Below are 21782 nucleotides of genomic sequence, written 5' to 3'. Positions count from 1 at the left end.
AAACTAATTTAAGGAGAAGCTTTTGAGGTATAGAATAATAGTTTGAGAACATTCCCGAGCTAATTTTTGAGTCTAGAATAAACCATAACACAACTTAGCCAAAATGATCTTTAGCCAACTTTATACTTCCCGTCTCTCAGAAATTTTTATTTAATAGTGTTTTTACATATGGAACTAAATTGCCATTTAAAAACAAAAACCAAACATACTTATCCTACATCTTATTGTCTCACGAAGTGGAAGAATCGAACCAAAGAAATCTGTGTTTAGTATTATCAGATCCTGAGACGGAAGCAGTGCTCTTTTACGTATATGAGAATAAGAGATCTTTCTCATTAGGGAACAAAATATTGGAATAAGTTAGTCAGAAAGAGAAGTATGTTAAGAACAAACAAACTAACTATGCGGTATGGGCATGATTCCAAGTGGACAGCAGTAGAATGTGGGCCCAAGGAAGGACTTGTCATGAAGTTTCTCCACATCTCAGCTAATTTATTCTTCTGCCTCATACTGTGTTGCTGTGAGATCACGTGAACTGGTGGTTGAAAGCTCTGTGGATGAAATGCCTAAAAACAGATACTCTAATTCTGCATCATCATCCTTGCTGTGATACCTTGAAGCCTGGCCAGAAACTTGGTGGAAATCAAGTCATATAGTAGCTTATAGTGGGGATCAGAGGAGGATGTCCACTCTGTTTCCCCAATGGAAAATAAGTAATCCCTCTTCTTGGGCAAGAAGGGAGGCAGGCAAGTGCATACCATGTTCATACTGAGCCTTTTGTAAAACTGACCAAAGGATTTCGCTCAAAGTGGGATTTCCACATTTGTGATATTCCTTTCATGCTGTCCTCAGGTTATCTGAATACCTGGTGGGTTGGGACAGGGAGTGGAAGTTGAGGGTAAAATTAGCGGTGAACCTGTGTTTTCAGGGAAGGCAACCAGGAGGATGACACCACTTTTTCCTGTAAGACAGCTGCTTCTAGAGTAGCCATCTCCAATCCATCAGTTAAAGACAGTTTTTTTTGAGTATATACCCTTAATATATGTGTTCATTTATTGATATATAGCCATACTACTGAACATCCATCTAGTATACATTTAACAATTATAAAAACATGTTAAGGATTTAAAATATAATATAAAGACAATAAAGATGAAAAGGCAATATTTTAAAATATAACAGCTAACAGTTACATGGTGTTGATTATATGCCAGCCATTGTTCTGTGTGTTTTTTCATGCAGTAACCCATTTACTGCCTTGCTAAGAGCAGAGACTTCTTGTTTCCATTAGCTTATATTTCAAGGCACAATTCATCATTAACAATAGCAAGTATAATTCCATATTTCAGCTGTCTCCTTGAGCACATCAGATACTTTTGACTAGAATGGTTATTATTATTTGTCAGATATGACTAGTTGTCATTGCTTGGAGTGGGAAGTGCCAGGTGTGACATGTTCTTTTTTGCTTATGTTTTCTATCAGCAGTTTCTTTGCAGGGATTCTTAGAAACCTGTGCTCTATTTTGTGAGGGATAATTGAGTTAAAAACTTCATAATATAATGTGCAAGACCACTCCGTTGGGAGCACATGTACCCAGGAATAGGTCGCAATAAGCCAGAGCTAATAGAAGCGCCAGGGCACCAGTGCTCCATCATGTCCTGGAGACATACCGACCCCGAGAGGGCGCCAGTGTCAGCCTGTATGAGAAATACTAGCTAAGGTTAATTTTCTTCTTCCACATTAAGTGAAACCATATGAAAGAATTTCTAATTCTAACATTCTCCTCTTACATGCCGACTGAGCGTTTTAAGCTCCCCCTCGACTTTGCGTGCTCTCTTGTGGAAAGTGCTCATCTGGAAGGGAGAGCGGTGAAGCGGGCTTGCAAACTGTGAGCGCTTGTGTGGTGCGTATGAGATGCAAAGCCTGGTTTCTTTGAGCTGGTACCAGTGCGTCAAACCTCATTCTCTGGTATTCTTTGTGTTTCCTACCTTACATCTCAGCACTTCTGTCGGGCTCCACAGGAAACATTGGAGGTTTTCTCTAGAATCTCCCCTTCTTTGTCAGCATGCTGGAAGAGGGGCTGCCTCATTGTCTGCTGCATGGCTCACGAAGGCTGTTTTGCCTGTGGGTCCCCCAGAGCTGAGGGGCATGTGATGTGGCTCCTGTTTCAATAGGGCTAAAACCGAGGCTACGGCTTTTCGACGTCCTTGCTTAGCTGTGCTGGAATTACAGCGGAAGCTGCATGGACACAAGCTGCTTGCCTTCGAACTTATTTTAGCTTGTTCGGTGGATACATTTCTGTTTGGTGCAATCTTCTTTAAAGGCCCAAGGAACCCTTCCCAGTTAAAACTTACTAAGTTCTGGCATTATATATGATCATGAAAATGGGAAAAAGAAAATAAGCAATATGATTAAAAAGCAGTTTCTAGAACTTTAGAGAAAGGAGGATATTAACATTGAGCCTACTTTAGTGAAATCCTAAAAGAGAAACTATGAACTTTAAACTACCAATTTGTTACCTTCTGGAATATTCTGTAGTCTTATTGCAGAGGTATTCCTGAAAAGGGGTGGGAATGTGTATGTATTATAAATTACGTAGAAGGCTATCTTTTTTTTTTTTTTTTGGTAAAGGAAATAACTTAGAATGCAACTGGAAAACTTTTTGTTTTTAAATTTTTATTTATTTATTTATTTTTATTTTTGGCTGCCTTGGGTCTTTGTTGCTGTGCGCGGGCTCTTCTCTAGTTGCGGCCAGCAGGGGCTACTCTTCGTTGAGGTTCCCGGGCTTCTCATTGGGTGGCTTCTCTTGTTGCAGTGCACGGGCTCTAGGCGCGCGGGCTTCAGTAGTTGTGGCACGTGGGCTCAGTAGTTGTGGCTCGTAGGCTCCAGAGCGCAGGCTCAGTAGTTGAGGCTCACGGGCTCTAGAGCACAGGCTCAGTAGTTGTGGCACACGGGCTTAATTGCTCCGCGGCATGTGGGATCTTCCCGGACCAGGGCTCGAACCCGTGTCCCCTGCACTGGCAGGCGGATTCTTAACCACTGCGCCACCAGGGAAGTCCCAAAATTCTTATTTCTTAAACTGCTGTATTGCTTTGAAAAAATAAATACGAATGAAAAAATACATTTTCTTCCCCTTCCTTTCTTTGTATATTTAGTAGTTATTGAGCTTTTAGTAGTTACTGAGTAATTCTATACCAGGGACGCCCTGGAATACCATAGTGAATGAGACGCACGTGAGTGTCCGAGTAGGCCGATACAGACACGTCCGGCAATTCCACACCAGTGGGATAAACACTGTTGTAGGGGATGTACAGGGGCTGAGGTGGTCCAGGCAGGCTTGGTGAGGAGGTGATGCTTCCACTGAAAACTGAAGGATACGCAGTTCTCCAAGCAGAGGGCCAAAAATGAAGGCAGAAGGAAAACATGACACTTATAGTCTTACAGGTGAGGCAGAGTTAGAAGAGAGAGGACGAGAGCATCCCTGACCACTGACAAGGAGCAAGAGAGGAGCAGCAGCTAGATCATGCAGAGCCCCTGAGCCCATGTGAGCATCTGGAAGACGGAAAAGGACTTTAAGAGCAGTAGGGGGTGATTGAAGGTTCTATGCCATGACGGAATATAGGTGTATTTGCAATGAAATTGCAGATTTGCGATGCTTTAAAAGCACTGTGTTCGTGTAACTTGGGATTTTTCAGTCCTCTCTGGTAGATTCCCAGCTCCAACCCCAGCTGCCTTATTCCCAGCTCAGACCCCTGACGTCAGTGTAGTCCCTTGATGCTGGTGTGACGTTGAGGAGGTGTTCATTCCTCAAGTTTCTCAGATCTGACTTTATGCGTCAAACCATGCACTCTTATCTGAAAGGAACTGATGGCACCGTTTTGAGTAAAGAAGAGGGCGAGGGAGAATCGGGTCCTCATATCCGTTTCGGAATAAATGTATGGCACGTCCTGTTTGATCATGATACTTTCAAAAGTAGATCTGAATTCTCTGTTAATGTCTCGGTCCCATTTCAAACACCATACAGCTCACTCCAACCTCATATTTTTCCTTGAAATGTCTCATGAAGTCCTCTCTCCTGGCCCAGTGGTACTACCCTGACCAAGGCCCTCTTTGCCTCAGGACAGACCTCTGTGAGCCCCTTAAATTCTGGTGCTTCCTTTTCGCGGTGCACCTGCAGAACGTGTCGGCATCAGTGCTCCCTCAGCCCGGCTCTCAGCACTTTCAGGGGTGGAGGCATCTCATTACTCCTCATGCCCCAAGGCAGCAAACTGGGGCTCCTGGTCTGCCTTGCTGGACTCCAGAACCTCACCCTGACCTGAACCTAACCCTCAAGGTCGGCCTTAATCAGGTCACTGTCCACAAGGGCCTCCATATATATATATTTCTCTTTTCACCTACATTGCCTATTAGTTCCTCCCTTTTCGCAGAATATTCTTTCTTTCAATCCACCATTGCCCAAGCACGTGGACAGACAGTCACAGACAATATGATGAATGCTGCAGTCAGGATGGGCACACGGGGCAGTGGGAGCTTCCAGGAGGAGGTGACAGTTAAGGTGATTACTAAAAGACAGGTGGAAAAAAAAAAAAACCAACCAAACAAAAAAAACGGTAGGGCTTCCCTGGTGGCGCAGTGGTTGAGAGTCTGCCTGCCGATGCAGGGGACACGGGTTCGTGCCCCGGTCCGGGAAGATCCCACATGCCGCGGTGCGGCTGGGCCCGTGAGCCATGGCTGCTGAGCCTGCGCATCCGGAGCCTGTTGCTCCGCAATGGGAGAGGCCACAACAGTGGGAGGCCCGCATACCGCAAAAAAACAAACAAACAGAAAATAAAAGGTGGGGGGGAGGTGGACAGGGAGGGTAGTCGTGGTTTGCTGGGAGCTGCAAGCATTGTAGTTTTGCATGGGTGGGATTTGGGGTAAGAGATGGAATGTGGAGAGAGAATCAGAGCCTGCAAACCCGGGCTCATAGCCTGGAGTCAGCCTGCAGGCCAGGTTGTTAGGCTGGTAAAAGACAGCGATGAGATTTTGTGTTTTTTGAAAAACTCAGGTTCCAGAGTGCAGAAGTGGATTCGTGAGCCAGGTGTCCATCAGAGCAAGATTTCCCTCCAGGGCTGGGCGGAGTGTGGGGGTGTTAGAGCGTGGACTCTGATCCCAGCTGCATCGCTTAAGAGATGGTAACCTGGAGTGGTTACCCTCTCCGTCCCTCGTTTTCCTCCTGTAAAATGGGGATAGTAACCACACCTCATAGGGTGGTTATTCCTAGGATTGTATTAAGGATTAAATGAGCGAATATTTGTAAAGCATTTAGAATATCGCCTGTCAAATGATGGGAAGGGTGCTCTAGGCCCGTAACTGGCTGTGTCTGTGCCTCGTGGTCTTTTAGACTCTAATAGCTGAGCTGGCATCTGAGTGTGTGGTGAGAGCCGGCTTTGTCGTTATTTCCCCACGTAGTATATCACTCACTTGAAGTTCCTGCCCTAGGAGGACAGTGAAGATTTTGAAATCTCTTGATGGGCTTGGTTTTATCTAGTTCAAAGGCTTTCAACATTTTATTTTAAACTGTCGAATTCTTTTATCCAAAATCTTTTGCAAAACCTTGATGTTCATAACTGATGAAACTGTGCTGCTCTGGTTGGAATAATAGTCATAGGGACTCATCACTTCAACAGCCACTAACCTTCCTCTTTCCTAAGGTACCTATTTAGAACTAAGGAACACAGCTTGGATACCACTGCTCTGATCAGTTTAGGGAAATGCAAGTGACTCATCCAAGGTCATACAGTGAACCCATGGCAGATTTGGGACTAGAATGTAGGTCACCTGATGGCTTAGCAGCCCCCTTTCCATTAGACCAGGGGTTCTCAACTGTGACTGCTCATTAGAACCCCCGGGAAGCGTTAAAGAAGACGAATGGTGGGGTGCCACCTTCAGAGACACTGCTTTTAATGGGTCTGGGCTTGGCCCCTGCATCAACCTGTGCTGGATTTTTTCAGCCTACACTTGATTTGTGGAAAGAAACTTTCTTTGTGGAAAAAATTATGTCTTACAAGTTTTAGCTGTGAAAATTATTAATTGCATTTAAAAAATTTGCTGTACAAGACTTTATAGCACTGTGCAGAGGTGTTCTCAAAAGGAGAATGTTGAGCCCTTCTGAGCCCCATGTCAGAAGTCCCTCAACCAAGCTGCCTCGTGACTGTTTAAAAATTCCCCAGATATTTTGTCAGCTGGTGGTGGTGTCTGTAGCTGAAGAATGCTCTGCGTTGTTGAAGGAAATGGTTGGATTACGTGTCAGAAATATTACAGAGTTGCTTTTTTTAAAATGTAGCATTCCATGGCAGTGTGGCTCGTTATTTCATGGGGCTTAATTTTCTTTGATTCAAATCATGACTCTGGAAACATGATAAATTTGGTGTCACAGAATCTGTGCCCAGACACTGACATGACTGCTGCTATCCCGTCTCTCACCTGCCCCTACTGCAGCTTCCTCAAAGGTGTTTGCTGGGTTTTAATTTAATCAGGTATAGAAGGACTGTGTGCATAGGTTTCACTCAGGTGGCCTTGGGCCCTTTGGGGAAATGGATGTGATGAGCAAGGAATCCTTTCCTTTTGCCCCTTTTCCCTATTTGTGGGGATGTAATATGGCAGTATGTACTTTACTAATGCAGCAAGTAACAGGAGCTAGCAGTGGGGTTGGCAATCCTTGCAAAGTAGTGATGAACATAAATGATAATTCAAAATGTGCAGATGGACAGTGCTATTTCTATTGGTGACCAGGTCACAGATACTGCTAATACCGCTGTGCGGTGTTGCCTTACATTCTCAATATGGGGAAATGACAAATTTCAGAGGTCTGTGGAAATAAAGATGGATTCATGTGAATTCTGTCCACAGATGCCCTGAATTAAGAACATTTTCCTGGGGGTTCAGGTTTATTCCCAATGGATATCCACTTCTACCTACTTCATATTCTTTTCTGTGCCTTTGCCTTACTTATGTGGGCTCCTTCTTCCTGCCACGTATGCCACAAGTCCCAGGATACTATGTACCCATGCTTCTCCATGTGCCCAGCTCTTGTTACAGAATCTCACAACAGTGGCTCATTGAAAGGTCATGAAGCCCACATGACAGCTTTTCCAGGGCCTGTGCAGCATCCCGAGCCAGACCTCAAGGGCCCAGGCTCCTGCTGACCTCCTGCCCCACACCCTGGGCTGCAGCTTTCAGCCTTTTTGGCAAGAGGGTTATGCTACCTCCAGGAGTCACTACTGTGACCCAGGCAGGAAGAAAGGGGGAAGGATAAAAGGGGAAAAGACCAGGCCCATTGATTTGTCCTTTTTGTCAAGAAATCTGTAAGTTTCCTGGAAGTGTCCACCCAGGACACTTCTTGCAGCTCATTGGCCAAGTGAGGCCAGTGAGGCTATGTGACCACACAGAGCTGCGAGGGAGTCTGGGGTGTATTTTTGGTGGATATGTTGCTGTCCCAAACAGAATCAGTAGTGAGGAGGAGGGAGGATAGACCCTGGATGAGCATCTACCAGAATCAGCCCCATCACCTGAGCCTCCTGGTGCTTCCCTCTCCTGGGCTGCCATATCACTTCTCAGTCCATCCAAATTCTACTTGTCCTGTCTTCAAGGTCCACCTCTCCCCCACTTCCCCAGCCCACACTGGTCTATCCTTCTTAAACCTTGAACTTGCAGGATTAGCAGAGGCATCAGAGTCTTCTAAAGAAGTTCCCTCACCCCTGCCACTTTGGTGAAGAACTGAAGCCCAGAAAATAACTTACCTGAGATCGTATTGTAATGGTAATGACAGCAGCACCCCCAACGCCACACACGCACACACACACACACACGCGCGCGCGCACACGCGTGCATACACGCACACACACACGCACACACATACACACAGCAATGCGCACGCACACATGCACACACACGCATGCGTGCACACACGTGTACGCACACACATACATGCACACATGCGCACACAGCAGTGCACACGCAGCACACACACATACACACACGCGCACGCGCGCCCAGTTGCTCCAAATGTGTTACTTAGCTGCTGACTAGGCATAAATTAGCACTTAACCTTCCCAGTACCTCTGCCATAAGGTAGCTATCACCTGCCTTTTAGTTCCTAGGAAACCATGGCACAGAGGTGTTAAGCAACAGGGACGTCCAGCTCTAGAGTGACCCAGACAGGGTCCAGGGCCTGGACTGCCTTCCTCTCCTTGCTCTGTCTCCCACTCAGCTGATTGGTATTGAAGATCCCATTTGAGTCCAGATCTCCTAATCCTTCGGTCATTGTTTTTTCCACTTAACTTTCCTCTGAGATAATGTGCTTGTTCCTTCTCTTTATGGTGCTTTTAGTCATTCATAAGTGTTTCTTCCTGTCTGGATTTGATTGAGTGTCTTATTAGGGTGGTAGTTACCTCCTAACTGACATCCTCACTTTCACCCTTTATTCCGTCCTAATCCTCGCAGCGTAGCTTGAATGACCTTTTTTTTTTTTTTAATCTTTTTTGGAGTATAATTGCTTCACAATATTGTGTTAGCTTCTGTTGTGCAACAAAGTGAATCAGCCATATGCATACATATGTCCCCATATCCCCTCTCTCTTGTGTCTCCCTCCTACCCTCCCTATCCCACCCCTCTAGGTGGTCACAAAGCACCGAGCTGATCTCCCTGTGCTATGAGGCTGCTTCCCACTAGCTATTTTACATTTGGTAGTGTATGTATGTCCATGCCACTCTCTCACTTCGTCCCAGCTTACCTTTCCCCCTCCCTGTGTCCTCAAGTCCATTCTCTACGCCTGCGTCTTTATTGCTCTTCTGCCCCTAGCTTCTTCAGAACCATTTTTTTTTTTTTTTTAGATTCCATATATAACTGTTAGCATACGGTATTTGTTTTCCTGTTTCTGACTTAACTTCACTCTGTATGACAGACTCTAGGTCCATCCACCTCACTACAAATAACTCAATTTCATTTCCTTTTATGGTTGAGCAGTATTCCATTGTATATATGTGTCACATCTTCTTTATCCATTCATCTGATGATGGACACTTAGGTTGCTTCCATGTCCTGGCTATTGTAAATAGAGCTGCAAGGAACACTGTGGTACATGGCTCTTTTTTTTTTTTTTTTTTTTTTTTTTTTTTTGCGGTACGTGGGCCTCTCCCGTTGTGGAGCACAGGCTCCGGACACGCAGGCTCAGCGGCCATGGCTTACAGGCCCAGCTGCTCCGCGGCATGTGAGATCTTCCCGGACTGGGTCACGAACCCGTGTCCCCTGCATTGGCAGGCAGACTCTCAACCACTGTGCCACCAGGGAAGCCCGGTACATGACTCTTTTTGAATTATGATTTTCTCAGGGTATATGCCCAGTAGTGGGATTGCTGAGTCATATGGTATTTCTATTTTTGGTTTTTTAAGGAACCTCCATACTCTTCTCTGTAGTGGTTGTATCAATTTACATTCCCACCAACAGTGCAGGAGGGTTCCCTTTTCAGCACACCCTTTCCAGCATTTATTGTTTATACATTTTTTCATAATGGCCATTCTGACCATTTTCATTGTAGTTTTGATTTGCATTTCTCTGATAATTAGTGATGTTGAGCATCTTTTCATATGCCTTTGGCCATCTGTATGTCTTCTCTGGTGAAATGTCTATTTAGGTCTTCTGCCCATTTTTTAATTGAATTGTTTGTTTTTTTGGTATTGAGCTCCATGAGCTGTTTATATATTTTGGAGATTAACCCTTTGTCCGTTGTTTAATTTGCAAATATTTTCTCCCATCCTGAGGGTTGTCTTTTCGTCGTTTATGGTTTCCTTTGCTGTGCAAAAGCTTTGAAGTTAATTAGGTCCCATTTGTTTATTTTTGTTTTTATTTCCATTACTCTAGGAGATGGGTCAGAAAAGATGTTGTTGTGGTTTATGTCAAAGAGTGTTTTTCCTGTGTTTTCCTCTACGAGTTTTAGTGTCCTGTCTTATATTTAGGTCTTTAATCCATTTTGAGTTTATATTTGTGTATGGTGTTGGGTAGTGTTCTAATTTCATTCTTTTACATGTAGCTGTTCAGTTTTCCCAGCACCATTTATTGAAGAGGCTGTCTTTCTCCATTGTATGTTCCTTCCTCCGTTGTCATAAATTAGGTGACCATATGTGCGTGGGTTTATCTCTGGGCTTTCTATCCCGTACCATTGATTTATATTTCTGTTTTTGTGCCACTACCATAGTGTCTTGATTACTGTAGCTTTGTAATATAGTTTGAAGTTGGGGAGCCTGATTTGTCTAGGTCCATTTTTCTTCCTCAAGATTGCTTTGGCTATTTGAGGTCTTTTGTGTTTCCATACGAATTGTAAAATTTTTGTTCTAATTCTGTGAAGAATGCCATTGATAGCTTGATAGGGATTGCGTTGAATCTGTAGATTGCTTTGGGTAGTATAGTCATTTTCACCATATTGATTCTTCCAATCAAAGAGCATGGTATATTTCTCCGTCTGTTTGTGTCATCTTTGATTTCTCTCATCAGTGTTGTATAGTTTTCTGAGTACAGGTCTTTCGCCTCCTTAGATAGGTTTATTCCTAGGTATTTTATTCTTTTTGTTGCGATAGCAAATGGGATTGTTTCCTTAATTTCTCTTTCTCATTTTTCCTTGTTAGTGTATAGGAATGCCAGAGATTTCTGTGCATTAATTTTGTATCCTGCAACCTTACCAAATTCATTGATTAGTTCTAGTAGTTTTTTGGTGGCATCTTTAGGATTTTCTGTGTATAGTATCATGTCGTCTGCAAACACTGACCGTTTTACTTCTTCTGTTCCAATTTCTATTCCTTTTATTTCTTTTTCTTCTCTGATTGCTGTGGCTAGGACTTCCAAAACTATGTTGAATAAGAGTGGCGAGAATGGGCATCCTTGTCTTGTTCCTGATCTTAGTGGAAATGCCTTCAGTTTTCACCATTGAGAATGATGCTTGTGGTGGGTTTGTCATATATGGCCTTTAGTACAATTTTCTATGTATAGTATCATGTCATCTACAAACAGTGACAGTTTTACTTCTTCTTTTCCAATTTGTATCCCTTTTGTTTCTTTTTCTTCTCTGATTGCCATGGCTAGGACTTCCAAAACTATGTTGAGTAAGAGTGGCGAGAGTGGATATCCTTGTCTTATTCCTGATCTTAGTGGAAATGCTTTCAGTTTTTCACCATTGAGAATGATGCTTGTTGTGGGTTTGTCATATATGGTCTTTATTATGTTGAGGTAGGTTCCCTCTAAGCCCACTTTCTGGAGAGTTGTTTTATCATAAGTGGGTGTTGAATTTTGTCAGAAGCTTTTTCTGCATCTCTTGAGATGATCATATGGTTTTTATTCCTTAATTTGTTAATGTGGTATATCACATTGATTGATTTGTGTATATTGAAGAATCTTTGCATCCCTGGGATAAATCCGACTTGATCATGGTGTATGATCCTTTTAATATGTTGTTGGATTCTGTTTGCTAGTATTTTATTCAGGATTTTTGCATCTATGTTCATAAGTGATATTGGTCTGTAATTTTCTTTTTTGTGTGATATCTTTGTCTGGTTTTGGTATCAGGGTGGTGGTGGCTTCACAGAATGAATTTGGGAGTGTTCTTCCCTCTGCAGTTTTTTGGAAGAGTTTGAGAAGGATTGGTGTTAGCTCTTCTCTAAATGTTTGTTAGAATTCGCCTGTGAAGCCATCTGGTCCTGGAGTTCTGTTTGTTGGAAGATTTTTACTTACAGTTTCAATTTCATTACTTGTGATAGGTCTGTTTATATTTTCTAATTCTTCCTAGTTCTGTCTTGGAAAATTGTACCTTTCAAAGAATTTGTCCATTTGTTCGTGGTTGTCAATTTTATTGGCATATAGTTGTTGTAGTAGTCTCTTATAATCCTTTGTATTTCTGTGGTGTCAGTTGTGATTTCTCCTTTTTCATTTCTAATTTTATTGGTTTATGTCCTCTCCCTTTTTTTCTTGATGAGTCTGGATAAGAGTTTGTCAATTTTGTTTATTTTCTCAAAGAACTAGATTTTAGTATTATTGATCTTTGCTATTGTTTTCTTCATTTCTATTTCATTTATTTCTTCTCTGATCTTTATGATTTCTTTCCTTCTAACTTTGGGTTTTCTTCTCTTTCTCTAGTTGCTTTAGGTGTAGTGTTAGATTGTTTATTTGAGATTTTTCTCGTTTCTTGAGGTGAGATTGAATTGCTATAGCTTCCATCTTAAAACTGCTTTTGCTGCATCCCATAGGTTTTAGGTCATTGAGTTTTCGTTGTCATTTGTTTCTATGTATTTTTTTTATTTCTTCTTTGATTTCTTCAGTGATCTCTTGGTTATTTAGTAGCGCACTGTTTAGGCTCCATGTATTTGTGGTTTTTACAGTTTTTTCCCTATAATTGATTTCCAGTCTCATAGCGTTGTGGTCAGAAAAGATGCTGGATATGATTTCAATTTTCTGAGGCTTGATTTGTGACCCAAGATGTTACCTATCCTGGAGAATGTTCCATGTGTGCTTGAGAAGAAAGTATACTCTGCCACTTTTGGGTGGACTGTCCTATAAATATCAATTAAATCTATCTGGTCTATTGTGTCATTTAAAGCTTGTGTTTCCTTGTTTATTTTCTGTTTGGATGATCTGTCCATTGGTGTAAGTGGGGTATTAATGTCCCCTACTATTACTGTGTTACTGTTGATTCCCCCTTTCATGGTTGTTAGCATTTGCCTTATGTATTGAGGTGCTCCTATGTTGGGTGTATGAACATTTATAATTGTTATATCTTTTTCTTGGATTGATCCCTTGATCACTGTGTAGTGTCCTTCCTTATCTCTTGTTAACAGTCTTTATTTTAAAGCCTATTTTATCTGATACAGGTATTGCTACTCCAGCTTTCTTTTGATTTCCATTTGCATGGAATATCTTTTTCCATCCCTTCACTTTCAGTCTGTATGTGTCCCTAGGTCTGAAGTGGGTTTCTTGTAGACGGCCTATATATGGGTCTTGTTTTTTTGTCCATTCAGCCAGTCTGTGTCTTTTGGTTGGGGCATTTAATCCATTTACATTCAAGGTTATTATCGATAGGTATGTTCATATTACCATTTTCTTAATTGTTTTGGGTTTGTTTTTGTGGGTCTTTTTCTTCTCTTGTGTTTCCTGCCTAGAGAAGTTTCTTTAGCAGTTATTGTAAATCTGGTTTGGTGGTGCTGAATTTTCTTAGCTTTTGCTTGTCTGAAAAGCTTTTGAGTTCTCCATCAAATCTGAATGAGATCCTTGCTGGGCAGAGTAATCTTGGGTGTAGGTTTTTCTCTTTCATCACTTTAAGTATATCCTGCCACTTCCTTCTGGCCTGCAGAGTTTCTTCTGAAAAATCAGCTGATAACCTTATGGGGATTCCTTTGTATGTTATTTTTTGCTTTTCCCTTGCTGCTTTTAATATTTTTTCTTTGAACTTAATTTTTGTTAGTTTGATTAATATGTGTCTTGGTGTGTTTTATCCTGTATGGGACTGTCTGTGCTCCCTGGACTTGGGTGACTATTTCTTTTGCCATGTTAGGGAAGTTTTCCACTGTAATCTGTTCAAATATTTTCTCAGACCCTTTCTTTTTCTTTTTTTAAATTTACATTAAAAATTTTCTATACAGCAGGTTCTCCGACCCTTTCTTTTTCTCTTCTTATTCTGGGACCCCTATAATTCGAATGTTGGTGCATTTAGTGTTGTCCCAGAGGTCTCTGAGATTGTCTTCAATTCTTTTCATTCTTTTTCCTTTATAACTGCTCCTCAGCAGTTATTTCTACCATTTTGTCTGCCAGGTCACTTACTCGTTCTTCTGCCCCAGTTATTCTGTTATTGATTCCTTCTAGTATGTTTTTCATTTCAGTTATTGTGTGGTTCATCTCTGTTTGTTTGTTCTTTAGTTCTTCTAGATCTTTGTTAAACATTTCTTGTATTGTCTCAGTCCATGCCTCCGTTCTATTTCCAAGATTCTGGATCATCTTTACTATCATTACTCTGAATTCTTTTTCAGGTAGATTGCATATTTCTTCTTCATTTATTTGGTCTTATAGGTTTTTACCTTGCTCCTTCAACTGTGACATATTTTTTTGCTGTCTCTCTCTTTTTTTTTTTTTTTTTCCATTTTTTAATGAGTGGGATTGTGTCTCTATCTTACTGGTCGTTGGGCCTGAGGCTTCCAATACTGGAGTTTGTAGGCTATTGGTTAAAGCTGGGTCCTGGTGCTGAGATGAGGACCTTTGGGAGACCTCACTCCGATGAATATTCCCTGGGGTTTTAAGTTCTCTGTTAGTCCAGTGGTTCCGACATGGAGCTCCCACCGCAGGAGCTTTGGCCCAAACCCCGGCTCATGAACCAAGATGCCGCAAGCTGCACAGGGTGGCAAAAAAGAAAAAATAAAAGGAGAACAATAGCAAAGTAAAAAATAAAGTTAGATGAGGAAACTAACAGATATGTTAGAAAAAATATAAAAATAAAAATGTAGATGAAATAACAACCGGAAGGTAAAACAGAACCACAGTAGTAAAAAAGAGGAGGAGAAAAAAAAAATGAGGTGGAAAAGGCCTTGGCTGTGGAGGGCGGGGCCTAAGCAAGGGAGAGATTTGGGTGGTGGGCGGGGCCTATGCTTAGGACCCACAGGGCTGGAAAAGGCCCTGGGAACTGTGGGGGGTGGGGCTTAGCCTCAACAGAAGTGGCCCAGGCTTGCCTCCTGCCTCTGGTCTCAGAGGGCAGGGGACCTCACCTGGGAGCCCAGCAGGCTTCCTGGGCTCGAGTGGGTGGGGCAAATGCCCTCGTCTCCTGCTCCTCCGGTCCCAGAGGTCCCCTCCCACCTACCTCTCCTGGTCTTCCTGGCCTCCCTCCTATGCCCCAGGGCCTATGTGGCCTGGAGGGCGGGTGACCAGCCTAGGAGCTCAGCAGGCTCCCTGGGCCCAATTGGGTGAGGCAAATGTCCTCTGCTCCTCTCCTGCTCCTTGGGTCCCAGAGGGCCCCTCCGCCTGCCTCTCCTGTTCTCTCCCGGCCTCTCTGCTATGCCCCCAGGACCAACCCGATCCAGCGGGGACTTCTGAGGGCATAGGACCCAGCCTGAGAGCTGGGCAGACTTCCCCAGCCAGTTGGGCAGGGGAAACGCTGGGCGCGCTCCGCCCTGATCCAAGCCCCTGAGGGTCCCTCCAGGCACTGGAGGGTTCCCAGAACCCCTCCCCACTCTCAGACACACCTCAGGGCACCGGTCCTGTCCAGCCTTCACTTCTCCTCCCCCTTCAGTCCCCCCATGTCCTACCGGTTCAATTGGGGGTTCTTCCCATCTCCTTGGGCATCGGGGTCCCCCACCAGCATCTGGCAGTTGTGGGGCGATGCGAACTCTGCGTCTTCCCACCGCCATCGTCTCACCTTTAGCTTGAATGATCTTTTAAAAATACAAATAAAAATACAAATGATCTTTTAAAAATACAAATCTATTTTCTAACTCCCACTTCAATCAATGGCTTTCTGTTACTCTTAAGCTAAAGTCAAGATCCTTCATGTGTCCTGGAAGGACTGAGTGGTCCAACTACTATCTCCTTCTCCAGTCTCATGTCATCTCCCTCCTTTCCTGCCTCTGTCCCCTATTCAGCCACATGGCCATGGTCCAGTCTCCTCTTGACCATCACACACCTTCTACCACGGAACCTTTGCACCTGCTGTTTTTGCTGCCTGGTGTTCCCTCCTTTCCCCTCTTTATCTTGTGAATTTCCAGTGGTCCTCAGCCTGGTCCTCAGTGCTCAGGAAGCCTCCAGTATGCCCCTTTGCAGGCTCACAGCACTTTGTCCCCTCACCAGAATTATGATCTTACATTTACTTGTGTGATTATTTGATCAGTGTCTGTCTCCTCCACTGGATTCTTAAAATCAGACCCTGTCTCTGTATCTTTCATCTAGTCTTTCATCCCCACTGCCTACTTTTGTGCCTGTCGCAGAAAGAGTGCTCAGTAAATATTTGACAAAAAACAAAAAAAAGACTATTTTATCTCTAAGCATCTAGCACAGAATCGAGTAAAAACAAAGTTTTAAAGGGCACAAATAGAGTAATGGCATATGTCACCCTAAGTACACAGTATCTTCCAGCATCATTCTAAGATGGACCAAAATGGTGGTTACCAGGGACTGGAGGGTGGGGGGGGATAAGGAGAAATGTTGGGTAAAAGTACAAACTTGCAAGGAGTCGTAAAAAAGTCCTAGAGATATAATGCACAGTATACTGAACATAACATAGACAACAATATTGTATTATAATAATCAAACTTGATAGGAGATGAGATCTTAATTATTCTAACCACAAAAAACCACAGTTATAGAGATGCTAGCTATTGCTATGATGGCAACTATATCACAATATATAAATGTATCAAATAAGCATGTTGTACACCTTAAATTTATACAATGTTATAGGTCAAATACTTTCAATTAAAAAAGTAAGATAGACCAAAAGAACTTTATATAATGGCTTCAACTAAAAAAAAAGAATTCAACATTTATTGCTGCAGGCTAGATAAGCCTAGTTGTCAGTAGTGGATGTTATATGCACCGTACCTATTTAATCTCAGTATTTAATATCTTATCCCTCTAGCTACACCATAATTGAGCTGCTTTCCCCCCCCCCATAGCTACTAACATCTTAGGCATATGTGATTCAAACATGGTTTTTAAAAGTGTTCATCTTGAAATAGTCTCAGAATCAACCAGCAGGTACAAGATCTGTGGTAGATGAGGGAACATGGGCTGCACGTAGCTTTAGGGTAGGAAGAGGAAGCCAAGATGCTGAGTGACAGCTGGAAAACTGAGGGGAGTAGGAAACATGAAGAGGAGATTTGAATTGACTGCATCTTGTGAAGGGTGGACTAGACTGGGTGTTCAAGGGAAAAACATGTTCTACAAATTCAGGATGTAGACATAAGCAGATGGGGCAATTATCTGAGAGTGTAAAAGCCCTATGAGGCGAAAATGGGTCTATTTATCTCCCCTTGAAGAATCTGTAAAAAAGACCTAACTTCTTCCAGAGACTCCAGGTCAAACCTGCTTGGGGGTTGCAGCAGAAGGGAGGTGAGGGGTTAGCTGTTAAAACTGTAAAGACCTACCTGTTTGCATGGAGTTTTACCTCTCACTTCTGCACATCAAATTAAAGTAGATCTCACCCCAACTGAGGGGGTGGTGACTTGGACTCCTGCCCTGGGTGGACAGGCAGGGACTACTTTCTCCCTGGGGTGGTGGTGACATCAGGGATGAATCTGGGGATCCTTCCCTAAGCGTTTTGCTCGGTTTTGACCCCGTTGTTTGCAGACAGACAACCAGATGGACGCGCTGACCCCTGGAGGTGTCACGCCCTCACCCTGGGGCAGTGGCCACTGCGTTTCTCACTCTTCCTTGTCTCCCTCCTCCTGCAGGAATCAGAAGGCGTTTCCTGCCACTACTGGTCGCTGTTTGACGGTCACGCGGGGTCCGGGGCTGCTGTGGTGGCATCCCGCCTGCTGCAGCACCACATCACGGAGCAGCTGCAGGACATCGTGGAGATCCTGAAGAACTCGGCCGTGCTGCCGCCCACCTGCCTGGGCGAGGAGCCCGACCACACACCCGCGAACAGCCGGACTCTGACCCGCGCGGCCTCGCTCCGTGGAGGGGTGGGCGCCCCCGGCTCCCCCAGCACCCCACCCACGCGCTTCTTCACCGAGAAGAAGATCCCGCACGAGTGCCTCGTCATCGGGGCTCTTGAAAGTGCATTCAAGGAAATGGTAGGTAATCACTGAAGACTCTAGGGCAGCAGGGGCCCGGGTGGTCACTTAAGCCACATACTTGTTTCTTAGAAAGTTCTCTGGAAGGGCATGTCTCTGACCTGTCCACTTGCTGCATGGTCCCCTCCGTCTTCTCCTTTTACAGCAGGACTTCCATTCTCAAAAGAAGTGGGCAGCAAGAGAGTTCTAGCATCCAGTGCTGGCAAAGGTGTAAAAGAAGATGGAAGAGGGATAGTGCATGAGGTGATAGGCTTATTAAATGGATGCGTATTGCTTCTCTTTCTGCCAGCTCTTATGGATGCCAGCTGGTAGGATTGAACTTAATTGAAACTGTGAGCTCGGTTGCTATCTGTTTTACACGTATGTACACGAATTCCAGGTGTTTGGGGAAATGGAGCTTTTAGTAAAGTGCTCAGAAGTACGCTTGCTGTACAGATCTAATCTGAGAACAGCTGTTTTCCCATGATTGGCAGTGTGGTCCCACTGCTTAAAGCAAGTAGGAGCCAGTATCCAAGAATTCTTTGTTTTACTTGGGAACGTGGATTTGTTTGTACATTTAAAATTTGAATATGTCTGATCAAGGGATTCAGCCTCCCTCCTGAGAACATACTAAGCTGCCCTCCCGGTGTCCCCTGCTTGTCCCTCTGCCCGGTGAGAATGCACATAGAAGGTCTCTTCTGTGCCACCCCCTTGAGCTCACTTTATACTGAGGCAACTATTTGGGTTCCAAAGATTTTCTCTCCTGAGCAGCATCCTGCATGCAGATACAGTAGGAGATACGTAGAGATGTTATAAGGACTAGAGTAAGGTGAGTGGGCAGTAGTGTCCTTATAACCTGGAGATTAAAAAGTGATGACAAGCTCTTAGGTAGAGCAGGAGTAGCTAGAAGCACCTCTGCAGAATTGAATGGACACCCTGTGCACATTCCAGGATCTCACGATGTCAGGTTGAGTGCTAATGAGAGGAGAAAAGCAAATAATATTAAACACCGTCATCTGATTTGTTTACAAGGCAAAAAATTGTTCATATACTCATGCCTCTAATTTGCAGTCTCTCCTCACTTTAACTCATTTCTTCTTGGGTTCCACCGTTTCTCTCCTTGTCACATATTTACCCTTTTGAGTAGCAGGTGGTTTAAAATGCACCTCCATGTCAGGAGTATCTGGTAGCCTTCAATCCCAAGAAAAACACCAGGAGGCAAGAAAAGATTATTTAGGAAAAAAAGGAATCAAGGTTAGAAAAATGGACTCCTCCTTGGGCTTGGTATAAAAATCTCCCTCTATCATGGAGGCTCTGATGTGAATAGCTGTTTCTAAACATGGATGCTCAGAAAGCTAAATATTGAATTGAGGTAACAATTTGACAGTGGACCTTCCCCCTAATGGGAGAAGAAGTCAGCTTACATGACAGAAGTGAAAAAAGCAGAAGAAATTTTGGCTTTTTTATTTCCTTCGGTAATTGCTAGTACTATGAGGTATCTTTTACTTCGCACTGCTGTATTCTCCACTTCATCCACTAGAGGCCAATGTCACATTGAGTCAAGCCTCCACACCGATCTCAGACTGTTTCTGCCCATTAATGGTGCAGGGTTCCTAGCACCTACTGTACTTGAGAAGCTCATTCAGAAAAATACTTAGTAAAGAGCCCCATTCTTGTTTTTTAAATTTTTAATAACTTTTCACTAGCTGATTCATTACCAGAAATCTTTCTTGGACACTTGGTTGCCAGCGAAAAGATCACTTCACTTTCCTGTGTAATTCATTCAATCCATAAATATTTGTTGAGAACTAACTCTAAGCCAGGGCTAGCTGGGAAAAAAGCATGGAAGAAATTAGGCAAAGACAGATATTAAACAGATAAAATATAAATGGGAAGGGCCTCGAGAGAAGAAATGCAGAGTAGGTAGGAATCTGATAAAGAGATGAAGTAGGGTTCCCTGGAGAAGCAGTGCTGTCAGAGAGTGGGAAGAAAGCAGACAGAACGTGGGAGCTGGGAGAGTGCTCTGGGCAGAGACAACCGTTTGTGTGAAGACCCACATCACGGAGAGAACCCAGATGGGCCAAAGGCAGCAAGCTGACGTCCACCATGGTTAGATGCAGATTTCAAGGGTAGGGATGCTGTAAGGTGACTTGGAGAGGCCATCTGTAACCAGCCTGTGGATGACTTGCTGTGCCATAATATGGATTTGGGGCCTTAAGCCATTCTGTTCTTTTCTAATCCACCCCACCCTACAGCTTCTTCTTCACACTTAACGTTTTTCCCAGATTGTCTGTCTAGCCCCCAGCGTGCCTGCTACCTGGGCTTTGCACCATGTGCTTGGACTTATTAAGGGAGAATACTCATCATTCCTTGGTTCTCCTGGTTCTTGGCAGTGTGGCCCTGCCTCCTGCATGGCTGGGGACTGAGCCAGCTGATGCCTGTTGGCCCAGAATAGTTATTAATACTGTCCCCTTTTACTCTCAAAAGTGTCCCTGTCTGGATGATGTCATATGTTTACCCTAATTATAGAGATGCTCTAGTTTTTTTCTTTGCTTCATCAGGGACTTCAGGAAAAATCTACTCCAGTGTCACAGAAAAGTGCCTGACTTAGCCATTAAATAGCTTGGGTTGAGCTTCAGAACTTACAGCAGAGAAATTATACAGCATACTACGGAAGGCCATTGTCAACTCATAAAAAATACTTTTTCTTTCCACCCTTTCTCGCTATTAGGTTTTGACAGTCAGCGTTTAAAGGTAAACTTTGGTTTGAAATGCTCAACACACAGCTGATTTCCTTATTCTGTTGGCCTGACCTTGGTGGTTCCTCCTTTAGACCTTTCCGAGGGGAGCAGGTTTGGAATCTCCCGGCCATTCTTAATTTTTTTCCTCACAACAGCCAGCTACTTTCTAACTTTCTAGGTGTTCTTTAGGTATTGCAGGTTTTATGCCATTCTGGTCCCCTGTAATAGGAAAACCCAATATTGAATAAGATTCAGTCATTTCAGCTTTGTGGCTCTCTTGCTTTCTCCTGCACTTTCAATCCCTAAAAATTCCCCATGCCCAGCACCTAAGCCTCAAATTTGCCACACTGATGACATATTTGCAGCCACCCCTCCTGAGATTCAGAATGTAACATAATAAAGGCAAAGCTTGCCTTTCGTTTGGGGTTTTGCCTTATTTATGACAGTTCAGCAAAGTAGAATCAGAGGTCATTCCTCTCTCCCCACCTCCCACCAGTGCCCTTCTCAATTACTTATATATATATATATATATATATATATTTTTTTTTTTTTTTTTTTTTTGCGGTACGCGGGCCTCTCACTGTTGTGGCCTCTCCCGCTGCGGAGCACAGGCTCCGGACACACAGGCTCAGCGGCCGTGGCTCACGGGCACAGCCGCTCCGCGGCATGTGGGATCTTCCTGGACCGGGGCACGAACCCGTGGCCCCGGCATCGGCAGGCGGACTCTCAACCACTGCGCCACCAGGGAAGCCTTCAATTGCTTATATTTTATAACCAGCATTCTTCTAGACACCATGGGGGCCTAGAAGGAAAACATTGGATTTTGTATCTGGGGGTATTTGTCGTCACATTATACGAACACAGAGATAGATAGTATCTCATTTGTTTTAATGTTCTGAGTGACATTAAGTGAAATGTTCATATCTATCTGAAAGAGAAAATTGGATAAAAAGATTCAGAAACACCAGACCAGAATAAATAGTACCTATTTCTAGGAAAAAGTAGGTACCCGTCGAAAAATAAAGACTAACAGAAGTGGGGGGGAAACGCTGTGGACCAGAGGAGATGGTAAGTTTCATCAAATACGGTAAGCCTCTTTGAAGGCACTGTTTTTCCTCTTCTCTTTGATCCTGGGGTTGTCTGGCACAGTACGTGGCTTGTGAGGAGGTGACCTCTGACCACGGGCCTCTGATCCATGCTGGCAGAAGTGGGTCTGCCCTGTGGTCCCCTATTGTATCTCATCTTGGATCTCCCTTCAGAGTGAAGG

General features: G+C 43.7%; 1 protein-coding gene across 3 annotated transcripts in view; it reads left to right on the top strand.

Annotated features, from left to right (window-relative positions):
• The window catches only part of PPM1H (protein phosphatase, Mg2+/Mn2+ dependent 1H), a 264476-nt gene that overhangs the window by 103117 nt on the left and 139577 nt on the right, over positions 1–21782 (top strand). For all 3 annotated transcript variants that reach the window (XR_003791202.1, XM_029206228.1, XM_029206227.1), the window contains exon 3: positions 17451–17795. Coding sequence is in view for 2 of the 3 variants with exons in the window: in XM_029206228.1 (XP_029062061.1) it covers positions 17451–17795 (345 nt within the window). In the remaining variant the exon portion in view is untranslated. The remainder of the gene's footprint in view (positions 1–17450; positions 17796–21782) is intronic.

Source organism: Monodon monoceros, unplaced genomic scaffold (genome assembly GCF_005190385.1).
Source record: "Monodon monoceros isolate NGI ecotype Baffin Bay Population unplaced genomic scaffold, NGI_Narwhal_1 Super_Scaffold_6, whole genome shotgun sequence".
NCBI lineage: Eukaryota > Metazoa > Chordata > Mammalia > Artiodactyla > Monodontidae > Monodon > Monodon monoceros.
This window is presented reverse-complemented; position numbering and strand designations above follow the sequence as displayed.